At 40.7% G+C, this 24,698-nt stretch overlaps 1 protein-coding gene across 1 annotated transcript in view; it reads right to left on the minus strand.

Moving 5' to 3' along the window:
* Nucleotides 1-21,905, minus strand: part of TRABD2B (TraB domain containing 2B) — a 289,072-nt gene extending 267,167 nt beyond the window's left edge. Inside the window, exons 1-2 of the mRNA XM_070748959.1 lie at nucleotides 21,766-21,905; nucleotides 18,106-18,666 (exon numbers count right to left, since the gene is read on the minus strand). Of these exons, the coding sequence (XP_070605060.1) occupies nucleotides 18,106-18,666; nucleotides 21,766-21,891 (687 nt within the window). The 5' untranslated portion in view covers nucleotides 21,892-21,905. The remainder of the gene's footprint in view (nucleotides 1-18,105; nucleotides 18,667-21,765) is intronic.
* Nucleotides 21,906-24,698: the final 2,793 nt, after the last annotated feature.

Raw genomic sequence — 24,698 nt, forward strand, 5'->3', positions numbered from 1 at the left:
GCCAGATAGGGAGACAAGACGTAGAGTCGTGCTACCACCTGAAACAACAATATTGCTCTTTCTTCTAGTTAAGAATCTCAAGAGGCAATCATGTAAACTAAGCTTCCAAATGGAATCCTGGCATATTTTGACAAGCAAATACACATAATTATACCTACTTATCATGAAGCCTGGAGCGAGCCAGAGAAGAATGGAGAGTCACAGTAGGATGTGTAACTTCCAAGAACTAAAAAACAGAAAGGTGTCCTCTTATCAGACTATTACAGCTGTCTGTCTTGAACTCTTCATTTACTCCAGGATCCTTCTAAATACAGAAAGACATATGGTTTCCTTAGTACCTTTGAAAATGGGTTAAACAATTTTATCTAGATCCCAGAGAATTCGATGTGATGGTCTTTCATTTAAGCCATGTTGTTATCTTAGATAAAGCATAGTAACTCTCAGGATTAAACATGCATGAAACAGGCAGTTATACAATTTGACCTTTTGGATTTTTATTCCAGTTCCATTTAAAACACTGTATTCAATTCAGGAGTGGGTTCTAACTTACCATTAGTTCTCTTCCTCACATGCCACATGGGCATGCACATGTTATGCAGCAGGGCTGCGTGGGCGTGTGCAGGAGCCAAAACCAAGATGGCACTGCCTATGGCGCTGCTGAGAGAGCCAGTTCAGGGGCGTGGCCAGCAGGTGATTACGCCCGTCCAGTGAATGGAGGGAAAATCCCACTACTGGTGATGGGCGAACCCAACGGTGTTCAGGTTCGGCAAGTTCGGACGAACTTTATGCAAAATTCGGCTGAACCCGAACCAAACCCGAACCTGAACTGAACAGAGAATCCCACCAAGAGATTACGGGGGCAGAACATTGTTATTTTTACGTGAAAGGACCGCCCTTTGCTTGCAGCGCCACTGCAGCATCCTTTTTCATAAAAATAACAATGTTTATTTTTACGTGAAGACCTCCCTTTGAAGGAGCTGGGGAATCCCTCCCACAAAGAGATTACGGGGGTGGAGCCTTGACGTCACCGGCAGGTTGCTAAGGACGCCAAGGTGATCACTTCCTGGATTCCAAGCTCTGAACGCCGAACGCGACCCCAAACTTTGCCCGAAGTTTCAAAAACTTCGGGTACATGTTCGGCATACCGAACACTGCAAAATTCAGTACGTACCCAAATTGTGTGGGTTCAGTTCGCTCATCACTACCCACTACTGGTTCTATAGAACTGATCTGAACCGGGAGTAACCCACCTATGATTCAGTTAATCAATACTTTCAGATTCTATAAGCTAATTTAGATACATTTAAAGCAAATTCTTTCATTTTAGCTGCCTTGCTGACCTGTCCTACAAATGCCTCTTCGGTGGAATACAATTTGCTTTTTGTTTCATTTTATTAAACTTCTAGTATTCTGCTGCAGAACAGACCTACAAAATCATCCAGTAACTGCAAAGCTGCAGTTTCTCTATTCATTCTCACTTTCCTCATTCCCTTTGCTGACTTTGCATCCTTTGCATAGTGAAACCATTATATGCGCCTAATGTAAAATAAATATTCCTTCCCTATTCTCATGTTTCCACCTATAAAGGCCAATGTCTGTGAAAAACATCAAAGGCAGATAAAATGTGCTTCGTTGTAGAAAACAAACCAAGGACTATCGGTGTCCTTTGAGACTGTTCAAGCAACCGTGTGCATAATACTAAGGTTTCTCAAAAAATAATCTCGCCTTTCTTTTTCCTCCTCTCTCTTTTCCTCTCTCTTTTCTCCAGTCCTCTTGTCTCCTGGCCTCTTTACCCTTCCTATGTTTAAAGCTGCTTAATGTAACATTTTATGAAGGCTGTATCACCCGATGTATTGTCATATTTCACCTTGAACCAAAGGTTAACCCTGCAATTGCTTATGCCTTGCAAAAATAAACAAAAATGCCATTTGCTACAAGTTTCCCAAATGAATGTAGGAACAACTACATAAATATTTTTTAAAAATAAATGTAGGCAGTCATGCTTTTAGTGTGTACCTGTCTAATCACCCAGAAATGAAGTGCAGGTTTTCCAAAACTTTAGGATTGGCTTCAGGAACTAAATAATTGAATATGCCTCTTCAGGAGGAAAAAAAAGACATTTGGCAATAGAACTCTTTGAGAGGTCATAGACTGCTGGTCTTACCCAGCTTCTCAACAGATGGCAAAATGTGTTTTTTCCACAAGTGATGACATACATATTTAGAATTGCAAGAAGCTGCACCAAATGAGTGTCATTTGCACCATTGCCTTGCAAATAAGCCATCTGATTATGTTAATTAATTAAATGTTCTCAGTTAGCACTTTCTATGTTGAAAGAAGATGTTACCTAAATCATTGCAATGACTAAAAATTCTTCAGCTGGAATATTGGGCTGAGAAAAAAATGACTGATCTAGCAAGCTTTCGAAGAACTATAAGCAGAGGTAGGATTCAGCAGGTTCCAACCAGTTCTGGAGAACTTGTAGCAGGAATTTTGAGTAGTTTGGAGAAGCTGTATTCTCGGCCTCCCAAATCCCAGCTGATTGGGAGGGAATGGGGCTTTTACAGTAACCTCCCCCTGGAGTAGGATGAGAATAGAGATTTCACAGTATCCTTCCCCAATCATGCCCACCAAGCCACACCCACCATGTCCACCAATCCACACCATGCCACACCCAGCAAGCCACACTCACAGAACCGGTAGTAAAAAGAAATTGAAACCCACCACTGACTATAAGTTGTAGTGTACACAAATAAAAAACATAGCCAAATGTTAAAAACCTGCATATCTTAATAGATGAATGTTTATTATTCCAAACATAGTCATAGAAAACTGGATGCATATATTGTACTTAGCTGTGCACATGCAAATGATATTGTACTTTTAGTGTTAAACACAATTGGCCATTTCTATGGTCCTAACAGTCACTAATCTGCACACAATCATTAAAGCAGAGCAAACATGCCCCAGTTTTATATTATATATAGCCCAAGAGTGGTTTCTTTAGGGTGGGGTGGGGTGGGAGGTGGGTGAGAAAAGGTACAAATGATTTTCCAGTAAACTTTATCAGCTGTAGGGAATTTCTGCCAAAGTTCATAATATCAGTTAGGTTCCAGGATGAAATTTGTAATTCACACTCAGAGAAACAAGGATATGAAGAGCTGAATAAGATAAGTACGTCACATCTTGTATATGTAACGTGCACAATATTTATTTGGTTATGTATTTAAGTAATTCCTCAAACTATTTCCCATGTCAAAAACAAGTACAGAGGGCAGAAATATCCATGAGGTCCTTTCTTCCCACTGCACCCAATAGCTGAGATTTTATTCCTCTCTTCTTGTTCATTGAAATAAATGGTCCAGCAAACTGGAATATGTGGGAAAGTATGGATGTATACCAGAGGTGGGTTTATCTTACTTTCCCTACTGGTTCGGAAATGCACATGCTATGTTGAAAGTGCATACGTGTTATATCTGGGTTCTCACCCTCTGCGTATGTGCAGAAGCCTTTGCGCATACGCAGAGCATTCGTTGCCAGCTGCAGTGGCGACTGGGTAACTGGTTCAGGAGCATGGCAAGCCAGCCATCACTACTGGGTCAGGGAACAACCAACATTTTAGGTCCAATTACAGTTGTAACTCAAAGTCATAGAAAGCAGCAGAAAGGAATTATATGAATACTGTAGTTACCTTGGAGTCAGAGATGGGTGGCTATCGGTTCACACTGGTTTGGGCAAAGTGGTAGCAGAGACTGAGGGAGGCTCCACCCACATCACAGACGATCTGAGCATGTGCAGAAGGTTCTGCGCATGTGCAGAAGTGCCAGGTGCAAGCAAAGTGAGCACACGCACATATACATTCCGAGTTCTGAACCGGTAGCGCGGATAAGTGAAACTCACTACTGCTTGGAGTCCTAGTGGATGATCACTTGAATATGAGCCAGCAGTCTGCATCAGCAGCCAAAAAAGTTCATGCAATCCCGGGTTATATAAACAGAGGCATAGAATCAAGATCATGTGAAGTATTAGTACCACTTTATAAAATCCTAGTAAGACACGGTACTACAAAAAGTTGTTGAGACTTTGGAAAAAGTTCAGAGAAGAGCGACTAAAACAATCAAGGGCCTGGAGACTAAAACATATGAAGAAGGGCTGCAGGATTTGGGTTTGGCTAGTGTAAAGAAAAGGAGAATTTGGGATGACATGATAGCACTATTCCAGTATTTGAAGTGCTTCCACAAAGAAGTATGGATCAAATTATTCTGCAAAGCACCAGTGGGCAGGACAAGAAACTATGGTTGGAAACCATAATCAAAGATAGAAGCAATTAAGAAAAAACTTCCTAACATTAGGGACTGTTAACTAATGGAACAGCTTGCCTTCAGAAATCATGGGCGCTCCATCACTGAGTGTCTGTACGAAGAGTCTATACCAGTGATAGTGAACCTTTCAGCACTGAGTGCCCAAACCGGAATGAATGCACATGCTGGAGCTCCAGAAACCCAAAGACTAGCTGGCCAGAGCATGCATGCGTATGCGCACCAGCCAGCTGGTCTTCGAGATTCTGGTGTTTTGGCATCAGTGCTATAGGGCTTTGCATACCAGAACAACTAGACACGAGGACAGTTTTCTCCCATCCCCATACTACCACTCTGCTAAACAACTAACTCCCACAACACTGTCAAACTATTTAATAAGGCTGCATTATTATTGTTCTTCTCATCTTTCCTATTACCTATCTCCTTATGACTATAACTTGTTGCTTGTGATTTTTACCATTGATATTGTTTTGTTTCTTAGTATGATTTATGTTGATTGCTTATTTAGTATCCTTTGATTATCACTAACTAAATGTTGTATCTTATGATGAATATATTTTTATGATGACTATGATCATGATTAATCACTTATAGCTTTATGTAGGTACATACACTGAGACCTTATGCACTGAAGACAAATTCTTTGTCTGTCCAATCCCACTTGGCCAATAAAGAATTCTATTCTATTCTATTCTATTCTATTCTCCTGTACACATCAACTCAATCTTTTGCATTACATGAAATGAGCACATCTAAGGGCTCATGCACCCTTTGGCAGGCAGATCACCGTTTCCTAGCCTTCCCTAGGCACACTTGCAAATATGTTCCATGAAATCCGTGGTCCCGGTCTTAGCTCTGCTCAACAGAAACCTTTGGCTGGGTAAGGTCTTTTGTTAAACTTTTTTGAAAGGGATAAGGAGAGGGAAAGAAAAGAAAGGAAGCCAAAGGGCAGATCAAAATATGGTCTATGTGTGTCTACGAATGTTTCCTGCTGCTCTGAGAACCAGCACAAAGGGCCACCCATCAGCCTTTCATTAAATAGCACTTGCAGCTCTCTGAAACTCTATCAATGGAGTAATCAGAGCTGCCGTGTCTCTGGATCTGATGGAACAGCAGGAGCTGAGCAATGAAGACTGACACAGTTAACAAAGTCACTCTTGCCACTTAATGCCAGGGAAAGAAGCAGAAAAGCAAGGCAACAATGTTTATTTGTCTACCTAAGAGTTAAGGAAGGAGGAAGGAGACAGGGTTTAAGTGTGAATTCTGGCAGGGTCTTAACTGAGTCCTTCTTTTACCCCTGGGTTTGATCTAATCAACTGCACTTTGCTGCGGATAGCATAATACAATCTAGATAATCATATTCATGACTTAAACATAATAATAGAGGCAAGACTAGGCAGTGTCTTTCATTTTGCCTCATTCAGTCCATCAGAGTTCTTTCTCAATGAAGGGGAAAGAAATGCATTCCCCATGGAGAGAGATTCAATGGGCAGATTTAAAAATCAAGATGCTAATGTCAAACCATGCGCAAGGCAATTTTCATCATTTTGAATAATGCAGCAACAGGGTAAAAGGCTTAGACTCCAACTGCAAGAGGATTAAGGATACCTGCAAAGAGCCGGTGATAGTAGATGAAAGAAAGCGGCAAAACAAAAATCGGACAGGAATAAAATAAGGCAAAATAAAGGCAAAGTACGGGATGCATATTTCAAAGGTTAAATAAAACTCCTGGGTACTCTGAGCCATAGATTAGTGAGACGTATTGAAGCTGGTGGAGGGAACCATGGTCCCCCAAAGTTAAGGCTATCATACAAAAATGAAGCAAGACAGAAGTTGTGAGTGATCATTAGTCAGGGACATCCATAAATATTCTGGCATCCCATCTAAAAAAATTATGCAAGACAACAAACCAGAAACAGGTTGTAGTTAGAGAAGAAAATTACCGACACAAGTGACTAATAGGATAGATCACGCTTGTGAGATGAGTGACTGTACATATTTCATAAATATATAAAAACCACTGAGACTGATGTGGCATAACATTTTATTTTCTTATTTTTTTTAAAAAAAGAACGTTTTACAGAAAGAGGCAACTAAACATGGGACATGCATGCACCTAATTAGAAGCAGATGACACTTCTAGGGTTGTTTATTACCTGTGTATGTTCCAAAACTTACTTAACCTCCCATAATCTTCACAAGATTGTGGTTTTCCCTATTATAACAGAAGGCTGAAGAAGCTGGACCATCAGAATGATTGAAGAAAAATTAATGCTTTGAATATGATGTGGGAGAAAATGGTTGATAATACCACAAGAAATACACACCATACAATGTTAGTTGAAATAAAGTCACACCACTTATAAGAAGCACTTAACAATGAAGTAAAGTTTAGATATCTTTGGTGCAAAATCCAAAAATGGGGATAAATAGGGAAGATTCCTGCTCCTTGGAAAAAACTAAAGGCAAGGCAAGAGACTTACAGCAAACAAGTTGGCTAAGTACTATCTTTGATTATCCAACCTGGAGCCCATATGAAATCAAAGAAGAAATTATCGACAGACAAAACGGTGAAATGATATTCTACATGTCACAAATAGTGTGGAGGACAGAAGGGAAAGGGGGGACATGATCAAAACATTTAAATATGTTAAAGGCTTAAATAAGGTTCAGGAGGGAAGTGTTTTTAATAGGAAACTGAACACAAGAACAAGGGGGCACAATCTGAGGTTAGTTGGGGGAAAGATCAGAAGCAACACAAGAAAATATTATTTTACTGAAAGAGTAGTAGATGCTTGGAACAAACTTCCAGCAGATGTGGTTGGTAAATTCCACAGTAAATGAATTTAAACATGCCTGGGATAAACATAGATCCATCCTAAAATAAAATACAGGAAATAGCATAAGGGCAGACTAGATGGACCATGAGGTCTTTTTTCTGCCGTCAGTCTTCTATGTTTCTTCTATGTTTCTAAATACTATATTCAGAAGTGACAGAACGAATGAAAAATTACATTGTGAAACTAGGCATGCTCAGAATATGTAATCCCAAGCGTAAATCCTACCTTTCAAATACAGTAGATCTTCTTCTACCTTCCACATACAGTGGTACCTCGAGATACGAGTTTAATTCGTTCCGGACCTGGGCTCTTAAGTCGAGCAGCTCTTATCTCGAACGACTTTTCCCCATAGGAATTAATGTAAATAATTTTAATTGGTTCCAGCCCTCAAAAAACTCACAAAGTTAGTCTAAATTATGCAGAAAGACATGTTTTTAATGAAGAAATGTACATGTACATATAAATGAATAATGAAGTTTCTTTCACTTAACTTGTAAACTTTCTTAAACTTTTAAATTTACATATGTTCAACTTCTCTGCCACCCAATCCTGTAGGACAGAGGTCCCCAACCCTTTTTGCACCAGGGACCGGCTTTAAGCGATCAAGAGAAGAATGGGTGAATGAATGGACGGAGGGTGGGAAGGAAGGAAGGAAAGAGGGAAGGGACAGGAACAGAGGAAGGAAGCAAGGAAACTTATGAAAGGGGAGAGTAAGAGAGGAATGAGTGAAGGGAGGGAGGGAGGGAAGAAGGTGGGAAGGAGAAAGAAAAGAAGAAATAGAGGAATGGAAGGTAAAAGAGAGAAAGAAAAAGAGCAAGAAAGAAAGCTGCAAGCACCCCCCCGAGCCCCCCAGGCCGGCTGCAACCTTTTAAAACACGCGCGCCGCTTCGCAGCTGTCTCCTGAAGCCGAACGCGGAAGTTAGCGTTTGGCTTCAGGAGACAGCTCCTTGGCGCTTGTATCTCGAATTTGGGCTTGTAAGTAGAACAAAAATATCTCTCCCCTCCCAGCTCTTATCTCGAGTTGCTCTTAAGTAGAGCAGCTCTTATGTCGGGGTTCCACTGTAGTTAATAAATTGGGAAACAATTGTAAAATATGAAAAAGAGGGCAAGGATAAATTCTAACTGGGCTTCTATCTGAGTATGAACAAGGATGCCCACAGGAGACCATAGTTCCCTCTAAGCTGAGCAGTGAGCAATCGCTCACTTAAAAATCATCATCAACTCAGAGTTTTCCAAACCTGCCCAGAAGCCAAGAGGGAAAGAGTGAGAGGGAAGGAGAGAGAGAGGAAGAGAGGAAGGGAGAGAAACAGATAGAAAAAAGAGAGGAAGGAAAATAGAAAGAAAAAGAATGGGAGTAAGGAAGAGAGAAAGAAAATCAAAATCTTGTTTGAAACTAGCTAAACTATTTAAGTGGCATTTTGATATTGATAGAGTTGCCCTATTATGAGCTCACTGTTATAGACACACAGTACAGTATTTTATTTTGAAATTCTCTGAGGCAAAACAAGGTGGGTTTTTTATTAGTTTGTTTGTTTGTTTGTTTGTTTGTTTGTTTGTTTGTTTGTTTATTTATTATTTCTGTGCCGCTCAGACAGTATACTTTTCCGCCCACCCCAAAAAAAAATTAGAGGGAACACTGCAGGAGACACTTATGTTCTGCATTAAAAAGGATCTATTTATGCTCCCATATGGTTATATGTACAGTATGTTGTCAGATCCTTTTGTTTTCCTGCTTGAAAATATAACACAGATTTCAGGAGCGTTGGGGAGAGAAATATTAATTATTGCTTTCATACTCTCTTCCAATCCTTTCCCATGCTTCCTTACTCTCCACCCCCAGCCCAAAAACAAAATCCACCAGCAGGCAAAATGGAACACCCTGCCCTTCCAGGACCCACAATGAGTGAACCTTTGAACCCTGCATGCATTCAGAGCTGCTTAGTAATAGGGAAAATAATAAAAGGAGGAAAACAATCCATATAACAACGCATTATGCCTGCAAGTCACCTGTATCATGTTTGTTTGGATCTTTTTGTGATCTTTCAGAAAATGGACTGAAAAGTATCACATGGAGCCTGGCTTACAAAAAGCAGTCCTCTATTTGAGAAGCTGAACAGTCACGTCCCATTTAAAGGAAAAGAGTCATTGAAAGCGTTGACATCAACAGTGGAAACACAAATAGTATCGAGCATGTTCATAGAACGCCTAGTCACTCTTTCATACTAATGGAAGACAGATGTCATTTTTAAAATTCATGTAATTACCATATACAGTATTTTAAATTAGTATCCATGTATTTACATTTGTTTCTGCAAATTTTATATAAATCTTTGTTCATCCCTGCCAATGTCTGGACTATATAAATGTCTGTCTTAAAATTAAATCAACTTACTATATTGACATTCACTCTTACTGGTCATTATCTGATGCTAAATAAAAAAGGCATCTATGTAAATTTATTATGATATCTTGCTTTTATTTATTTATTTATTTATTTATTTATTTATTTATTTATTTATTTATTTACATTTATTTAGCCACCCAACTCCAATGGACTTCAATGTTCCATGTTCAAAAGCAAACCTATGCATTCACGGTTATTTTGAAACTGCAAAGACTTAAACTGGAATTTCCTTCATCCACGGTCACCTTACAATTGAACCATTGCAACATGTTGTATGTTGGTATGTCCCCTGATGACCATGCAAAAGCTTCAGTTAGTGTAGTAGCAGTGGGGGAGGTAGTTATGGGCACAACTTGTTTTGGCCATGTACCGTGTTTCCCTGAAAATAAGACACTGTCTTATATTAATTTTTGCTCCAAAAGTTGTGCTACGTCTTATTTTCGGGGGGTGCGTTATATTTCTCAAATAAGACAAATTCACAGGCAGAAAAGCTGACACCCCCAAAGAAAGTGTACCGTACGGTACACTGATTACGGTACGGTACCTGTCAGTATGGCACACACACACACAAACGACGGCACTTATATGGTACAACAGTATACTCCCGCTATTGCAGCTTCCGGCCACCAGAGGAACTACAGTCTACGCACTGTAGTGGAGACTGTAATGGTGGTGAGACAGCAGCAGACTGTGTCTGCTGTACTGGACGGTACAAAGTGATGGAAGGGGCCAGCAGAGGATGCCACATTATTACAGTATTGCTATGAACAGCTTTGAATGGTACCGTATGTTTTTCCACCGTACCGTATGTAAACTTGACTACGCCTTATTTTCGGGGGGTGCCTTATATTAGCAAATTCTGCAAAACCTCTGACATGCCTTACTTTTGGGGTACGTCTTATTTTCGGGGAAACAGGGTAATACCACTACTCCCAGGGTTGCAGCAGAATAGAACAGAATAACAGAGTTGGAAGGGACCTTGAAGGTCTTCTAGTCCAAACCCCTGCCTAGGCAGGAAACCCTATACCACTAAAAACAAATGGTTATCCAATATCTTCTTTAAAATTTCCAGTGTTGGATCACTCACAACTTCTGGAGGCAAGTTGTTCCACTGATTAACAGTTCTAACTGTCAGGGAATTTCACCAGATTGCAATAACTTCTGGGTGCAATTCATCGTGCTGGTTGAGTTGATTTGTTCCACCATAAAAATAAAATAGCCTCACTCATGTTTGACTCTTTGTGACTTCATGAACAGTTTTCTACATTGACATAGTTTTCTCACTATTAAAAAGTTTTTTCATCATCATCATCTTCTATATTGTTTCCTTGTTAGCTTCTAAACAGACAAAAATCCTCTACACCACCAGCCTCTCTTGAATCCTGAGAATTATTTTCTCCTAGCAAATATGAGTATATGATATATATTAGTTGCATATATGAAATATCAAACAAAGACAACACTCTAAATAGAAGGCAGAGCCAAAGCAAAATGAATAAATCTATGTATATTAATTGTTAATAAAACAAAGCAATTCAATTGGAAACTACAGTTGGTATCCATATGCATATTCAAGTACAAACCATTTTGCCACACATACATTTTTCATTTTTGCATATATACACACACACATATACCGCAGACTCATAAATACCAAAAGATTGCTGAAATCTAGGCCCAGTCAGGAAGCATAAGCCAATGCAAACTTATTTTGTAATAAAACCCCTTAATTCCAATGGGACCTGAATAGGATCCTATTAAAATTCTCCCTTGAGTTGAGTAGACTATGTCCATATTATATTCTTGGCAGCAACGCTGAGTGGTTTTGCTGCTGAAATGCTGGTGTGTTTTGGGCTGGGGAAAGATTTTATTCCATATAAACTGAAGTGAAAACTAGAGAAGAGATTCTTGGGATGCTGCATTGTTGTTGTTTTTCTGTTTTCTGCATAAAGGATACAATTCAACTGGGTCTTTTATGCAACCAAACATAGGTATGTTTACAACAAAGTCCCCCTGGGTTCAGATTGGTACATTAACACATCAGATTAAGGAAGAACTTAATGATACAATGGAATTCATTTTGAAAATGCAATTTTCTGTTCAGATTACGTTGTTTTAAACTGTTGCTTGGTATATAGGTGTTGGCTTAACACAGCCATTAAGCTTGTAACTGATGGTTTATGTTTTAGCGTAAATGAATTAGGCTACTAAGGCTTGTTCAATTTTTACCCTAAACTCTGAATCAAAAGTTTACATACCCTCTTCCAATGCTAATGAAGGTTCTGAAAAATTGAGCTTTCTTCCTTTGTAACATCTTCAAATTCAACTCCCAACCCCCAACACTTCTCCCTTAGACTCTCCACGATTGACCTCTCCAGGTTCTTAAGAGGCCAGTAAGGGGCGTACATAAGTGCACTGATGTGCCTATCGTCCCCTGTCCAATTGTCTTTCCTTATCTCATATGTCATATATATTCTCTCCTTATCTATATATCTATATATCTCTATCTATCTATCTATCTATCTATCTATCTATCTATCTATCTATCTATCTATCTATGTATATATATATATATATATATATATATATATATATATATATATATATCATATATATTCTCTCCTTATCTCTTATATCATATATATTCTCTCCCTCCCATCTACTTCTCTTCTTTTTACTTTCTATCATCATATATATTACTTAATGTCTATTCTCTTCCATATGTATTGTATATTGGACAAAGAATAAATAAATAAAATAAATAAATACAATTGTTTCAGAAAGCATAAGAATTCAGCATTGAATAGATTGATATTTAGTATTTTAGTAGTGTTATATAAAGATGGGAAGGGGGTAAGAAAAGCTAAGCTTTTAGAAAGAAAGAGCAAACCACTTGCTCCTTCTTAGAAATTCTTGAAAGCACTTGCCTAAGAACCTTTCACTACAGCATGTCTTCGGGGAGCTTGTTTCCAAATTTTGTAACTTACACATATTGCAATTAAAGTAATGCTTAAAGCATGTTAAAAAGAACCCTACTGATGCTCAGAACAGATTCAGTGTTGTAAATGATCACAGATGTTGTTCCCATCAACCTAGACATACCACTGGAAAACAAATTCTGGTCAATTTCTAATTTCTACCATTAATACCACTAATTATATGTTTCTTAGAAAAGGGCCTGAGATTCAGGGATTTAGAGAGGAAATCTTGTTCATCATAATCCACTCCTTTCAATTAAGGCCATAACAGTAAAACCAACAGCAGAATCGCTAGACCAAATGATAACATTACAAATTGCTCCTTTTAAACAATTTGCCAGCTGTGAAGGCCAGCCAACCGGCTCTTAAAATGCAGTACAAAAATGATAGAAATATCGCCGGCTGACTTACCGGCCCCACGGCGCTTTTGCGGAAGGGCCGGGCAGACTCGGACCCTTCCGATGGCGGCCGCCATCTTGTTTTCGGCCGAAATCTCGCGAGGCGAGATTTCGGCCGAGAAGGCTTTGCCCACGTGGCTGGGCATGACGTTGGGTCCGGGCGGGGCCTGCTGGCCCTATTTAAGGGCAGCAGGCCGGGAAGAAAGCCTTTTCGCCCCGGACCCAGCTGAAGAGCAGACACCCACCCGCCCTTCCCTATTTTGCAGTGTGCCTGGTGGGTCGCCTTCGGGGGCCGAATGGGAATTTTTTGCAGCCTTGCCCATTAGGCCGGGCTGTTTTTTCGCCCATTCCACACTGGGGAGATGGATGTGCGGTTAGGGGGTGCTTGCATTTAATTAGGTTAATTGGCTTACCTCTGGTCATTGGGTAGGCAGGTTAGGGGCGGAAATCTGGGTGGTGGTTCAGCAACTGCGCGTTCTCCCTTGGGCATCTTTGGGGATGATTGACAGGTTCTCTCCAAGCCCATGGTGGGTGCTACCTGCGCACTTGGGGGGAACCTGTCTTTGGGTCCCGCTATTGAAGTCCCAGGGTAGGGGTGAGCCGGCGGGACCCCCCTCATGCGAGTGCATGGCAGGGTCTCAGGTGAGGTAGAGGTCCCTCACCTGGACCAGCATCGACTACGCCCTTAGTTGCCCAGGAATGTTGACCTTTTACGTCATTTCCGCCCCGGAAGTGTTTGTTTGACCCTGCAGGTCCACTGTTTCCGGGTCATAGTTGAATATGTTGATTTATGCAAATTTATGCTAATTCATGCTAATTTAATTAATAAATTATGCAAATTTATTATAATAAAAATGACCCAAGTTTAAATCCAGCTCTGGTGTCCGAGTCGTTACTCCGTCTCTTCTGCAAAGACTTTGCATTTTAACTACCTTTTATTTCTTTTCTTCTATTGCTGTCAGCAAGACTGTCTGTGGGTTTTTTTAATGTATCTTTCAGATGCCCATATAAACATTAATTCTGCTACCATGTCAATTTTATTCCATAAAGGGCTTGCATTAAAATATAAACATAGCATCTACCTTAAGATCGTCTGATTCATCAGCCAAAGTAAAAACTGCCAAGGTATCTTTAAATCTGAGAGACACGAATGACAGTAATTGTTCAACTATCCCAAATCAATGAGTCTGGAAGTAATGGATTTATAAAACCAAAGCCCTCTTTGGAGTGTTTAACCTTTCCCCCCTTTATTATGCAGAAAAATCTACTAAGAAAAGTAAAAGAATAATGATGTGCAGAGTTAAAATCAGACTCTTGGGGAGAAGAATTATAAACCAGCATTAGTTTTCTTTTTGACAGATTAAAAAGAGAGTTCATGCTTACAGCCACAAAAATGTGTTATGTAATTCAGATTTGAAAAACTTCCCACTGTATATTTTTATAAAGAACTTTTAAAAGATTTAAGTACTATTTGACCTGATAGAGACTCAACAATCCTAAACAACAAAGTGTGTCTCTGCTAATTGTTGTGAACTTGATTGCAAGAACCACAGTCTGCATTTAAAATAAGAATCTAAACATTAACTCTTCAATGAAACTGTCACAAATATTTTGTTCACTTTGCAATAAGTAGGCTGAAGAATATTGATTCATTGGGTGCTACTGATTAGTTGGGTTTCTTCTAGTCATTTTTTAAAAATGGAACTAATGTTTTGCCATAGGTACTCACTGCAGATTAATGATCCAGTTGATGAACACAGATTTCTAATTCCATTGACTCCCTTCAAATCCTGAAAATATTTATTCTACAATGCCAATATTAATACAGTAAAACTGCTACTGAAAAAGCAAAGCCTATTTTAAACCTTTGCATAACCCTATTTTCTTGTAATTCCAGAATGGGGGAAATGGTTTTGAATTTCAGATTTAAAAATGCATTTACTTAAAGGAGGATCTTTGGGACTAGATGGCAAAAATCTACATCATTAGTTGGCCAACAATTCATAAAGGAAAAGACAAGAATCTAGCCATATTCTCTCAATGCATTGTTATAACCAATTGATAAAAACAGTTGTTCTTAGAGTTAAATCCCTTACTTGGAAAGAGGATTCCAATTGAGTCTTTTGATCCAAGGTTGAAAATTTGTGGTCTTTCATGTTTTGAGCTTCTATAGGCATCAACAATATGGTCAATGGATAAGAAAATGGGGATCAAATAAGCCTCGCCCCTCCTTGTTATCAACACAGTGTAGACAACCTACTCTAGTCAAGCAACACCCAAAGGGCATGGATTCCATACCTTTCCTTTAATAACAGGTGTTCAGTAATTGTAACCTTTTCTAAGAAAAGGCCTAATTGATTTTTTCTTAGAAGAAAATATCACACATACTTTTTTCTGCAACTGTATCAAAATTGAAACTATTTGTATGAATAAATGACCACAAAATGAATCTTTTCCCCATTTTATTTCAACTCTGCCATCTATATTTGGGTGGGTGATCAACTAATTACATATTTTTATAGGTGACCTTTTGAAGAGTGGCTTAATGGGAAAGAGTGCTCTATCCAAAATCTCACAGACAATGTATTATTCAGAGAAGCATATGAAGCCCATTACCTAAATCAAGAAATAAAACTAGATTGTGATCACAATAGGTGTCTTAATGCTGGTAGTTTTGCTGTAAATGAAGATTGCTGTAATTTTACAACCCATATTTTAATGCCACAAATACACATACATGCAACCCAAGAATGAGCTAACATCATAGCATTTACTATACACACATACAAAATGAATATAGATTGGGTATAAGGGAACACAACCCATATGAATGTCTGCATTTCTTTTGACTTCTATATATTGTAGTGCAGTGATGGCGAACCTACGGCATGAGTGCCACAGGTGGCATGCGGAGCCATAACTGCTGGCACACAAGCTGTTGCCCTAGCTCACCTCCAAAATCCATTTGTGTGCCGGACAGCTGATTTTTGGCTCAACAGAATGCATTTTTGACTTCCAGAGAGCCTCCAGGGGGGAGGGTGTTTTTATCCTCCCCCAACTGCAGGGAAACCTTTGGAGCCTTGGGAGGGTAAAACAAGAGCTTACTGGGTCCACCAGAAGTTGGGGAAGAGTTTCTGGCCTCCAGAGGGCCTCCGGGGGCAAGGGGAGTTGTTTTCACTCTCCCCGGGCATTGAATTATGGGTGTGGGCAGTTGCACATGCATGATAGCATGCGCTCACGCTCTTTTGAGATTCGACGGAAAAATAGGTTCGCCATCACTGCTGTAGTGGATATAGAAGAATGTACCGACGAATGCTGACTTTCCAAATACAATTCAAAACTGCATTCTTTCATGAGCACTCAGCATTTAATGTACCAGTGACTATAAAAACAAAAACTATCCTGTACTCCTTTTCTGTATGTCCATCAAAGGATCCTTTTGTACGTCCATCAAAGGATCCTTTTCTGTATGTCCATCAAAGGATCTACTCCTTTTCTGTATGTCCATCAAAGGAAGCCCTTCTGGATTTAACAGAGCTTATTGCTTAATAGTTGTGAATAGAATTGCACTGGATTCCACATGCTCTTATTCCATACATCCTTTTAAAGCAGGTCCTGGAGTAACTGTGAGACCATATGGGTCCAGGAGCAACAAAAGAAACGCTTGGATGCTTTACATGCAACAGCAACCCACTTTTAGATCCAAATGAGTATGACAACATCTAAAGCATCTGTCTTTCCACCGAACGCATGGGAGGCTGAGGAGCTTTCCATTTTGGTATGGAGCAGATCAATAGCTGGATTTTTTCCCTCCCCTGCGTGTCATTAACATGCATAGCCACATAATTTCAGACAATTTTCTGTAGCTTGTTACGGTTGTGTGAGAAGCATCTGACACAATAATCCTGACCTCCAAGACACCAGTATCAACGGTGGTTGAAAGACACACCTAGAAAGAGCAAGCCGCCTATCTAGTTTATTCATGTGTGTGTGTGTGTGTGTCATATATTACACATTCTGATATTCTTTCCAAAACCAAGGCATCATTGCAGTATTGATGTTAATCCCACAGTACCCGACTTCCAGATCAACTGTGGTTTGTGAATTTCTTTACCAGCGGTTTGCACACATGCTCACATGTGCACGCATCACTTCTGCACATGTGCAGAAGCATCCTGGGTGGGTGGATGAGCGGAGCCTCCCACCACCAGCACTACCACTTCTAATAACTGGTCTGAATCAGGAGCAACCCACTGCTGTTCCAAATGCTCCTCAAGATTATCTTCAAAACTCAGTTTTCATATTTATCCAAACATGCAAATTACAAAGAAATCACAGGGTAGTTCTATCCTAAACACATATCCTAAACATTGTTATTTAGAAAAGATACAAGTGCCATGATAGCTTTAAATCTGATTCCTACAGTTGTGAACGTGTTCAGTGTTAACCTCCTGTTCTGGCACTAGGATTCCATGTTGTAACTTTATTGCACTTTTCACATTATCTAAAGAGGAAAACCAATTACAGTGGTACCTCTACCTACAAACACCTGTACTTATGAACTTTTCTATATAAGAACCGGGTGTTCAAGATTTTTTTGCCTCTTCTCAAGAACCATTTTCCACTTACAAACCCGAGCCTCCGAAACTGTAACCATAAAAGGCAGGGAGAAGCCTCCGTGGGGCCTCTCTAGGAATCTCCTGGGAGGAAACGGGGCCGGAAAAGGCAGGGAGAAGCCTCTGTGGAGCCTCTCTAGGAATTTCCTGGGAGGAAACGGGGCCGGAAAAGGCAGGGAGAAGCCTCTGTGGAGCCTCTCTAGGAATCTCCTGGGAGGAAACAGGGCCTCCACTTCCCTGTTGTTTCCCCAACCGCATGCATTATTTGCTTTTACAATGATTCCTATGGGAAAAATAGCTTCTTCTTAGAAAATTTTGTACTTAAGAAACTGGTCACGGAACAAATTAAATTCTGAAGTAGAGGTACCACTGTATCTGTTCTCCCATAAATTTACATTTCACAGAAGAATTTCACAAAAGTTCATTGAAGAATATAAACCTAGGATGCATTAGCCTCATTCGGCAGTTTCTGCCTGCCCCAAACTAATGCCAGCTCATTTTAAAGGGAAGGCACTCTCTCGAAAATTAAAAGAATTTCGATCCCTCTTACCTGGGAGAAGTTCAGCCCATTCAGCGGGTGGCATTGCTCTTCTACTCTCTCCACAGCTCCGGTGCCTTTCTTCATCCTCTCAGCCTCTTGAGCCAGGTGGAGGTCCAACACCGGCACCCCTCGTGAACGGACGTCCGTCTCCGTCAAGGAATTGACCATCAGCATTACCCAGACTGGTCTCTTGCGTTCCCAATTTCCAGCAATGGCATTGAAAAGGTAATCAGCGTACAGGCCTTTGCCCCTTTGATCCGGAGTCATCCAGTGAGGCAGCATCAACCGGACATACTCAAGATGGCGCTTGAGGCGATGGTAAAGATCCCGGGGAAGCACATCCTGTAAATTCTCTCCACGGGGAAGCAACTGACAGTTGGCCAGGCCTGAGATGGTGGAAGGGTTTGTGAGATCCAATTCAAAATAGACACTGGAGCTGGCTTGAAAAGCAGCTTTGGAGTTTTCGGGAACAAAATCCCACACCCGGGTATAAGGCACATGGATGGTGCCAAATAAGTAGGCAGGAGGATCTCTACGGATTGTCCAGAGGAAAGAGTTCAGGTCTCTTTGCTAAGCAAAATAAATCAGAAAGGGAAAGTAATCAGTATCAGGAACCATGCTCTGACCAAGATATTTAACGCCAGCAAATATTAACAATAATAATAAAATAGTAACATGACTCAGAGAGCAAATGCAGGTGGTACCTCTACTTAAGAACTTAATTCGTTCCGTGACTTAAGTAGAAAAGTTTGTAAGTAGAAGCAATTTTTCCCATAGGAATCAATGTAAAAGCAAATAATGTGTGCAAACCCATTAGGAAAGAAATAAAAGCTCGGAATTTGGGTGGGAGGAGGAGGAAGAAGAAGAGGAGAAGGACAGTCGCTGCCCAGAACGAAGGGAGCGTTTCTTTTCTCTGGGCGCTGGCAGAGATTTATTCCCTTTCCAAATGCCCAGAGAAAGAAAAGTGCTTCTTTCGCTCCCGACTGCCAAAGCCTCCTTAAGTGCCACCGAAAGGCTCCTCTGGCAGCCCAGAAAAGCCCGAGATGGCCGGGATTAAAAGAGGAATGGCAGGAAACTGGCCGGGCCATCATGCTGCTCTCAAATTTCCTGTGAATTTTTTCCGGGCTTGGGTTCTTAAGCAGAAAATGGCTCTTAAGAAGAGACAAAAAAAATCTTGAAAACTCGGTTCTTATCAAGAAGAGTTCTTAAGTAGAGGCATTTTTAAGTAGAGGTACCACTGTACTGTGATTGTCACCTATTTTAGAACTGTTTGAAGACTATTGTTTCACATAATAAGCTTTCTGACACTAACCTAAGAGATATTGAAGCAATATCTATTGATATTACATTTGCTCGAACAATTCTATTGAATTCAATAAGATCGTAACAAATGCAGAACAACTCTGTTGCAGAGAAAGATACAGATTTAAGTCATTTAATTGATAGTATTATGCCTTAACATCTAAGTGACTGTCCTTTGAGTTGAAGGGAGCTATAACAATGAAATTGGTTACTGTTCTTGGTACTATCTGAGTTTGTGCTGATGATGTTACCTAGTTTGGATAATGAAATGTCTGCAAGAAAAGAACCAAACTCAGAAAGCACCAAGGACTCCTCATTTCAACCTACAAATATTCAAACCTACAAATATTCAGAGCTCCAAATAGTCTCCTTTATAGGTAATTGTACTTTAAGCAGCCTTCTAGTATGGAAGAAAGCAAGAATTTGTTCATTGGTATATATATATACACATTTTGATAGATCTTGCATATAAATAAAAATAAATAAACAAACAAATATTAAACACATATATAAAACTGCACTTAGTGGAACAGATTCATCTTCTTTCTTTTATCTAAGCAGGCACCATCCTTAAGACCAGCTATTTGGGTCATTAAGCCTTGCATTTGATCAGGCCAGGAAATATATACTTATGAGACACCTTGTAATAATTCTTTTTATCCAATCTGCATGGGCTCCCTCCACAGAGAAATTCTGCAAATCCTTAACCGATTGTCCCAGAGAGCCATAATTTGTCACTAATACATACTAATTTTATGCCGCCTCTACTATTGTCAGAAGCAAGTCTTTTGATCCTAAATTGGAAGCACGGTGGATGAGGTTCCACTGGCTTTACGTATAATCTCAAGCAGCAGATGATACAGGTAATAACCACAGTGCTTCTAAAGGTCAAGACAACACCAGGGTTTTTTTGCACTGAGATGCCACATTTTCTTTAGGATATCAAAATATTTATTTCTCCTGCCCAGCCTAAATACAACTCTCAGGTAGCTTAGGCTGAGAGGCTACAGTAACAGGTGACCCAAATCTTCCAATAAGGGACATGGCAGAGCAAAGACATGTCCTAGTTTGATGCTATAAATTATTTAAAGGAGCTGCAGTTTCAGAGAAGTGAATAGGTGGTCTTATGCTGTAAATTATGCTACCCATATTTTGCTAAACTGTACGTCACCCTTGAAAACCCTGGTTAAATAAAAACAAATTGCAGAATATGGAAAAGGTGACCAAAGAGTTATTAGCTAATGAAGCGTCATTAACTAATAAGAGTTATTAACTTTGCTTCTACTGAATAAGAGCAGCAGAACATATATAGGTATAATAAGCATTGATTGATGATTTGATTGTTTGATTGTTTGATTGATTGATTGATTGATTGATTGATTGATTGATTGTACTTCCATACTCTGGGTGGCGTAAAATATATAAAAACAGTATAAAATAATCTACAACCCATTAAGAAGTCATTCATATCCTTAATGGCCAGATCAAAATGGTATCGAATTTATCAATGGCCATAATAATCGTACCTATATTCTAAACTTTTTCAGAGGATGCTTGGAGAAAAAAAAAGGTAGGAAGGACTCAAGTGTTGGCAAACAGAGGTGATTAGTATATATATATATACTAGCAAAAGTCTATGTCGACTTGACTACAGGATTGCTACCGTATACCAGTCAAGTAACCAATGTGCTGGATGCTGCCTAAAAGGTGGCAGAAGCTGACGTCTGTCTTTCTTATCGAATTGACCATTTACCTCCACTCTTTCCAGTTCTGCTTCACCAAAGCCTCGGTGGCGCAGTGGTTAGAGTGCAAGCTGCTTCTGATGACTGCTGAACTGAACACCAGTTCAAATCGCACCAGTTTGAACACCGGTTCAAATCTCGCCACTAGCTCAAGGTTGACTCAGCCTTCCATCCTTCCGAGGGGGGTAAAATGACTCTGTAAACCGCTTAGGGAGGGCTGTAAATCACTGTATATAAGTCTAAGGCTTAACTGTCCTCTGGACACAACACTATTGCTATTGCTATTGCTAAAAGCAGCGCTCCTCAGAGAGAGCCTAGCCAGGTCACCTGAGATGGGTGCTGAAGATGCCAGAGTGGCCAGGACCAAACACACACACACACCATCTCCGCGCCCAAAGACCTTAAGGGCCCAATCGCAAAGGCCAAACTTTCGGGGTCCCACATCTAGCTGACGAGGTTGCTCTTCCCAGGGACCAACCCAGGAGATCCCCAAGAGATTTTTCCCGCACGTGGCGCTTCTACCCAGGCTCTGCTTACTTGGGAATCCCGGCCACCCGCACCTCCCGCCGCCGCGTGCGCGTCTCTCCTCTTCTCTCTCCACTCCTCCCTTCCTCGCCCAGCTCACCGATCGGGGCAGCTCACACCGCCTCGGGTCCATTTGCTGCTGCCGCCTCCTGGGCTCGAGCCGAGCCGACGCCGGCAGGGTCCCCCCGAGCACAGCAACGCAGATCAGCGCCAGGTGGGGCTGCATCCTTCTTCCTTTCCCCGGGGACCCTCCTTTGCCGGCTGCTCTCTTTTTTTTTAAGAGTAACTCTTCGCCGGTCGGATTGCCTCGATCCCAGCCGGCCAATGTCCCGTCCGCATCTGACAAGTGCAAAACAAAAAACAAAAAACAAAAAAAAACCGAGATTGGCGGGAAGTCGGGGGGGTGGGGGGTGGAGGAGGGGAAGGAAAGTGGCCGTGTTAAATGGTCCCGCAAGGATAATTCGAGGACCCTCGGCGGCACTGATCCCAAGCCTCGGCCATGCTCTTGGGTAGGAAGGGGGCGAATGCAACTTCTTCAGAGGAGAGAATCGTTTTATGCTGGCCGAGAGAGTTATTGAGGGTTGGCCCCGTCTTCTATTTTTCCCTTGGCTCTTGGAAAGAAAAAGGTGGGAAAATAAAGTGATCTCTCTCTCTTTCCCTGAGAAAGGGGGTGGGATGGGGGCGGCGGAGGTAGCGGGGATCCTACTTTTCCCGATGGCGATAGATGTAGGGAAATGCTATTTGAACAAGGCACGGGAAGGCGGGCACTATACTGTGGATGTCATCATGTCGGTTTCACACACACACGTACGCACGCTCACACAGCTAGGAAAAGCCAGGAGGCGGGGAGCGAGGGGGGGTTGGACGAACCACCACGTTTCTCATCACTTTACCGCGACTTCCAAAACTTTTCCAAACTTTTTCTTTCCCATCCCGCGTGTTGAAAGGCGAGCGAAAAGACGACAGCCGCCGCCAGAGGGCGCCTGGCTCACTAACAAAGTTCGACCGGCTCTCAATAGTGTTTTTGGAGGGGGGGGGGGTTCTCCTCTCTCCCTCTTTAAAAAAGAAGGGAGGGAGGGAGGGAGGGAAGGAAGGAAGGAAGGAAGGGCGAGATACAAACGATCAAAGGACTAATTCAAACATTTCTTTGTCTCAAGTGTAACTTCCCTTTTCTGAAAAGCTATTGAATCGGCAGCAATTGCTTCTTTGGTTTTACTGTTATGAAGATGAGCTCCTGTGTTGTTGGTTTTTTTTCCCTGACAGATTTCCCAACTGGGAAAAACGAAGACCAGGAGAACTTGGAAGCCTTAGGCGCGATCCCCAATAACCCCTCCATCCTTTGCAACATTTCCCCCTTGGGTTTCATGTCCCATAATCCCCGACCCTCATTCTTTGGGATGGAGGGGGTGGGGTGTTGTGGAACTGCATTCAAACACATCTGCAGGACATCATATTGCCATATGCTGAAAAACGGGGTGGGGGGGTTAGAATTTTCTTCCACGGAGCTTGGAAATTCTATCAAAGCATTTCCAGTCAAGGGAATGAAATCAGTTTGGGGATGAAACAAAATCTGGGATTTGGGAGAAGGGAGTGGAACAATGCTGATGTGCATCATTTCTAATTTTTTCTCCCACCCCCACCCACCCATCTATCTCCAATCATGGCTTGGCATACCTCAATCACCCATCTTCCAAACATCTACTTCACCTTTAACAACAACAACACAAGAGCATACAATAGATACAAACTAAATGTAAATCACTCCAAACTAGACTGCAGAAAGTGCGATTTCAGCAATAGAGTGGTCAACACCTAGAATTCACTACCGGACTCTGTTGTTTCTTCCCCCAATCCCAAAATCTTCAACCTTACATTATCTGCAATAGACCTCTCCCCTTTTCTAAGAGGTCTGTAAGGGGCTTGCATAAATGCACTTTCGTGCCTACCGTTCCTGTCCTAATGTCTTTTTATCTTTTCTATCTCTACTTTTTACTTATATTATGTTAAACATACTACAATACAATACTATATTTGTATGACAAATAAAATAATAAATAAATAAATAAAATCTTCTTTTCCATACATTTTGTGGCCTCAGCTTTTTCTTTCCTTGATTATGATGTCCAAAATGTGTATATAAATGTATGTGTATGTGTTCGTGTGTGTCTCTATGCACACATATACACACATGTATGTATGTATGTATGTATGTATATATATTTGTGTTGGACACAAGATCATGCAAAACTAATTCCATACTCAGCACAGGGGATGGCCTGCATATCCCCAGTCTGATCTGTGTTCTGTACAAATATGTGTTCCACAGTGAAAACTAATAGCCAGTATAAAGTTGTTTGCCAGGATCCTAAAGAACCCAAATAGGATCTTTCCAGCACAATTTTCCTTCAGAATGCAAACAAATGGATCCCTAGGTGGATCAAGGACATCAAGGATACGTCTAGCCTGGAGCCTTTCATTTTCCTATAATTATAGTGTTGGTATCTGGGAATACATAGAGTGGATTAATGAAGGCTTGACATTCTGAAAACAATCCAGATTATTTTCCTTGGATCCTTTTTCTATTTTCCAGACAAAAAAACAATATCAGAGAGCACTATATAAAGAAAAGTGAAACTCAAAAGATCCAAAGGCTTATCAAAGACATTCCACAGATGAGAGGTGTAAAAAGACATTGCCACGAATTCTGCAGTGGTGTCTCTAATCATTACTGTCTGGGAAAATAATTGTAGAATGTGTGGCCATGCTATTTAATCATTAATATCAGTGTGTTTTTAAAATGTTTAGTAATGATAGATAGCCTTGCAAATTTAGCTCATCTACTTTGGATGTTATACCATTAATTATTCTGGTATTTGCCTGTTCTGTTTCCTTCCCTTTTCATCTCTTGGACATTGTCTCCTTTAATTTATAATGGATTTGCTGACTAGGAAGTATGAGAATTTACTTCCACACTGATGCACTGGTACAGTATGTGGAAAGCCATGCTAAACAGGTTGGTTAGCATACTTTCAG

The sequence above is a fragment of the Erythrolamprus reginae genome, chromosome 3, assembly GCF_031021105.1.
Source record: "Erythrolamprus reginae isolate rEryReg1 chromosome 3, rEryReg1.hap1, whole genome shotgun sequence".
NCBI classification, from domain to species: Eukaryota; Metazoa; Chordata; class Lepidosauria; order Squamata; family Dipsadidae; genus Erythrolamprus; species Erythrolamprus reginae.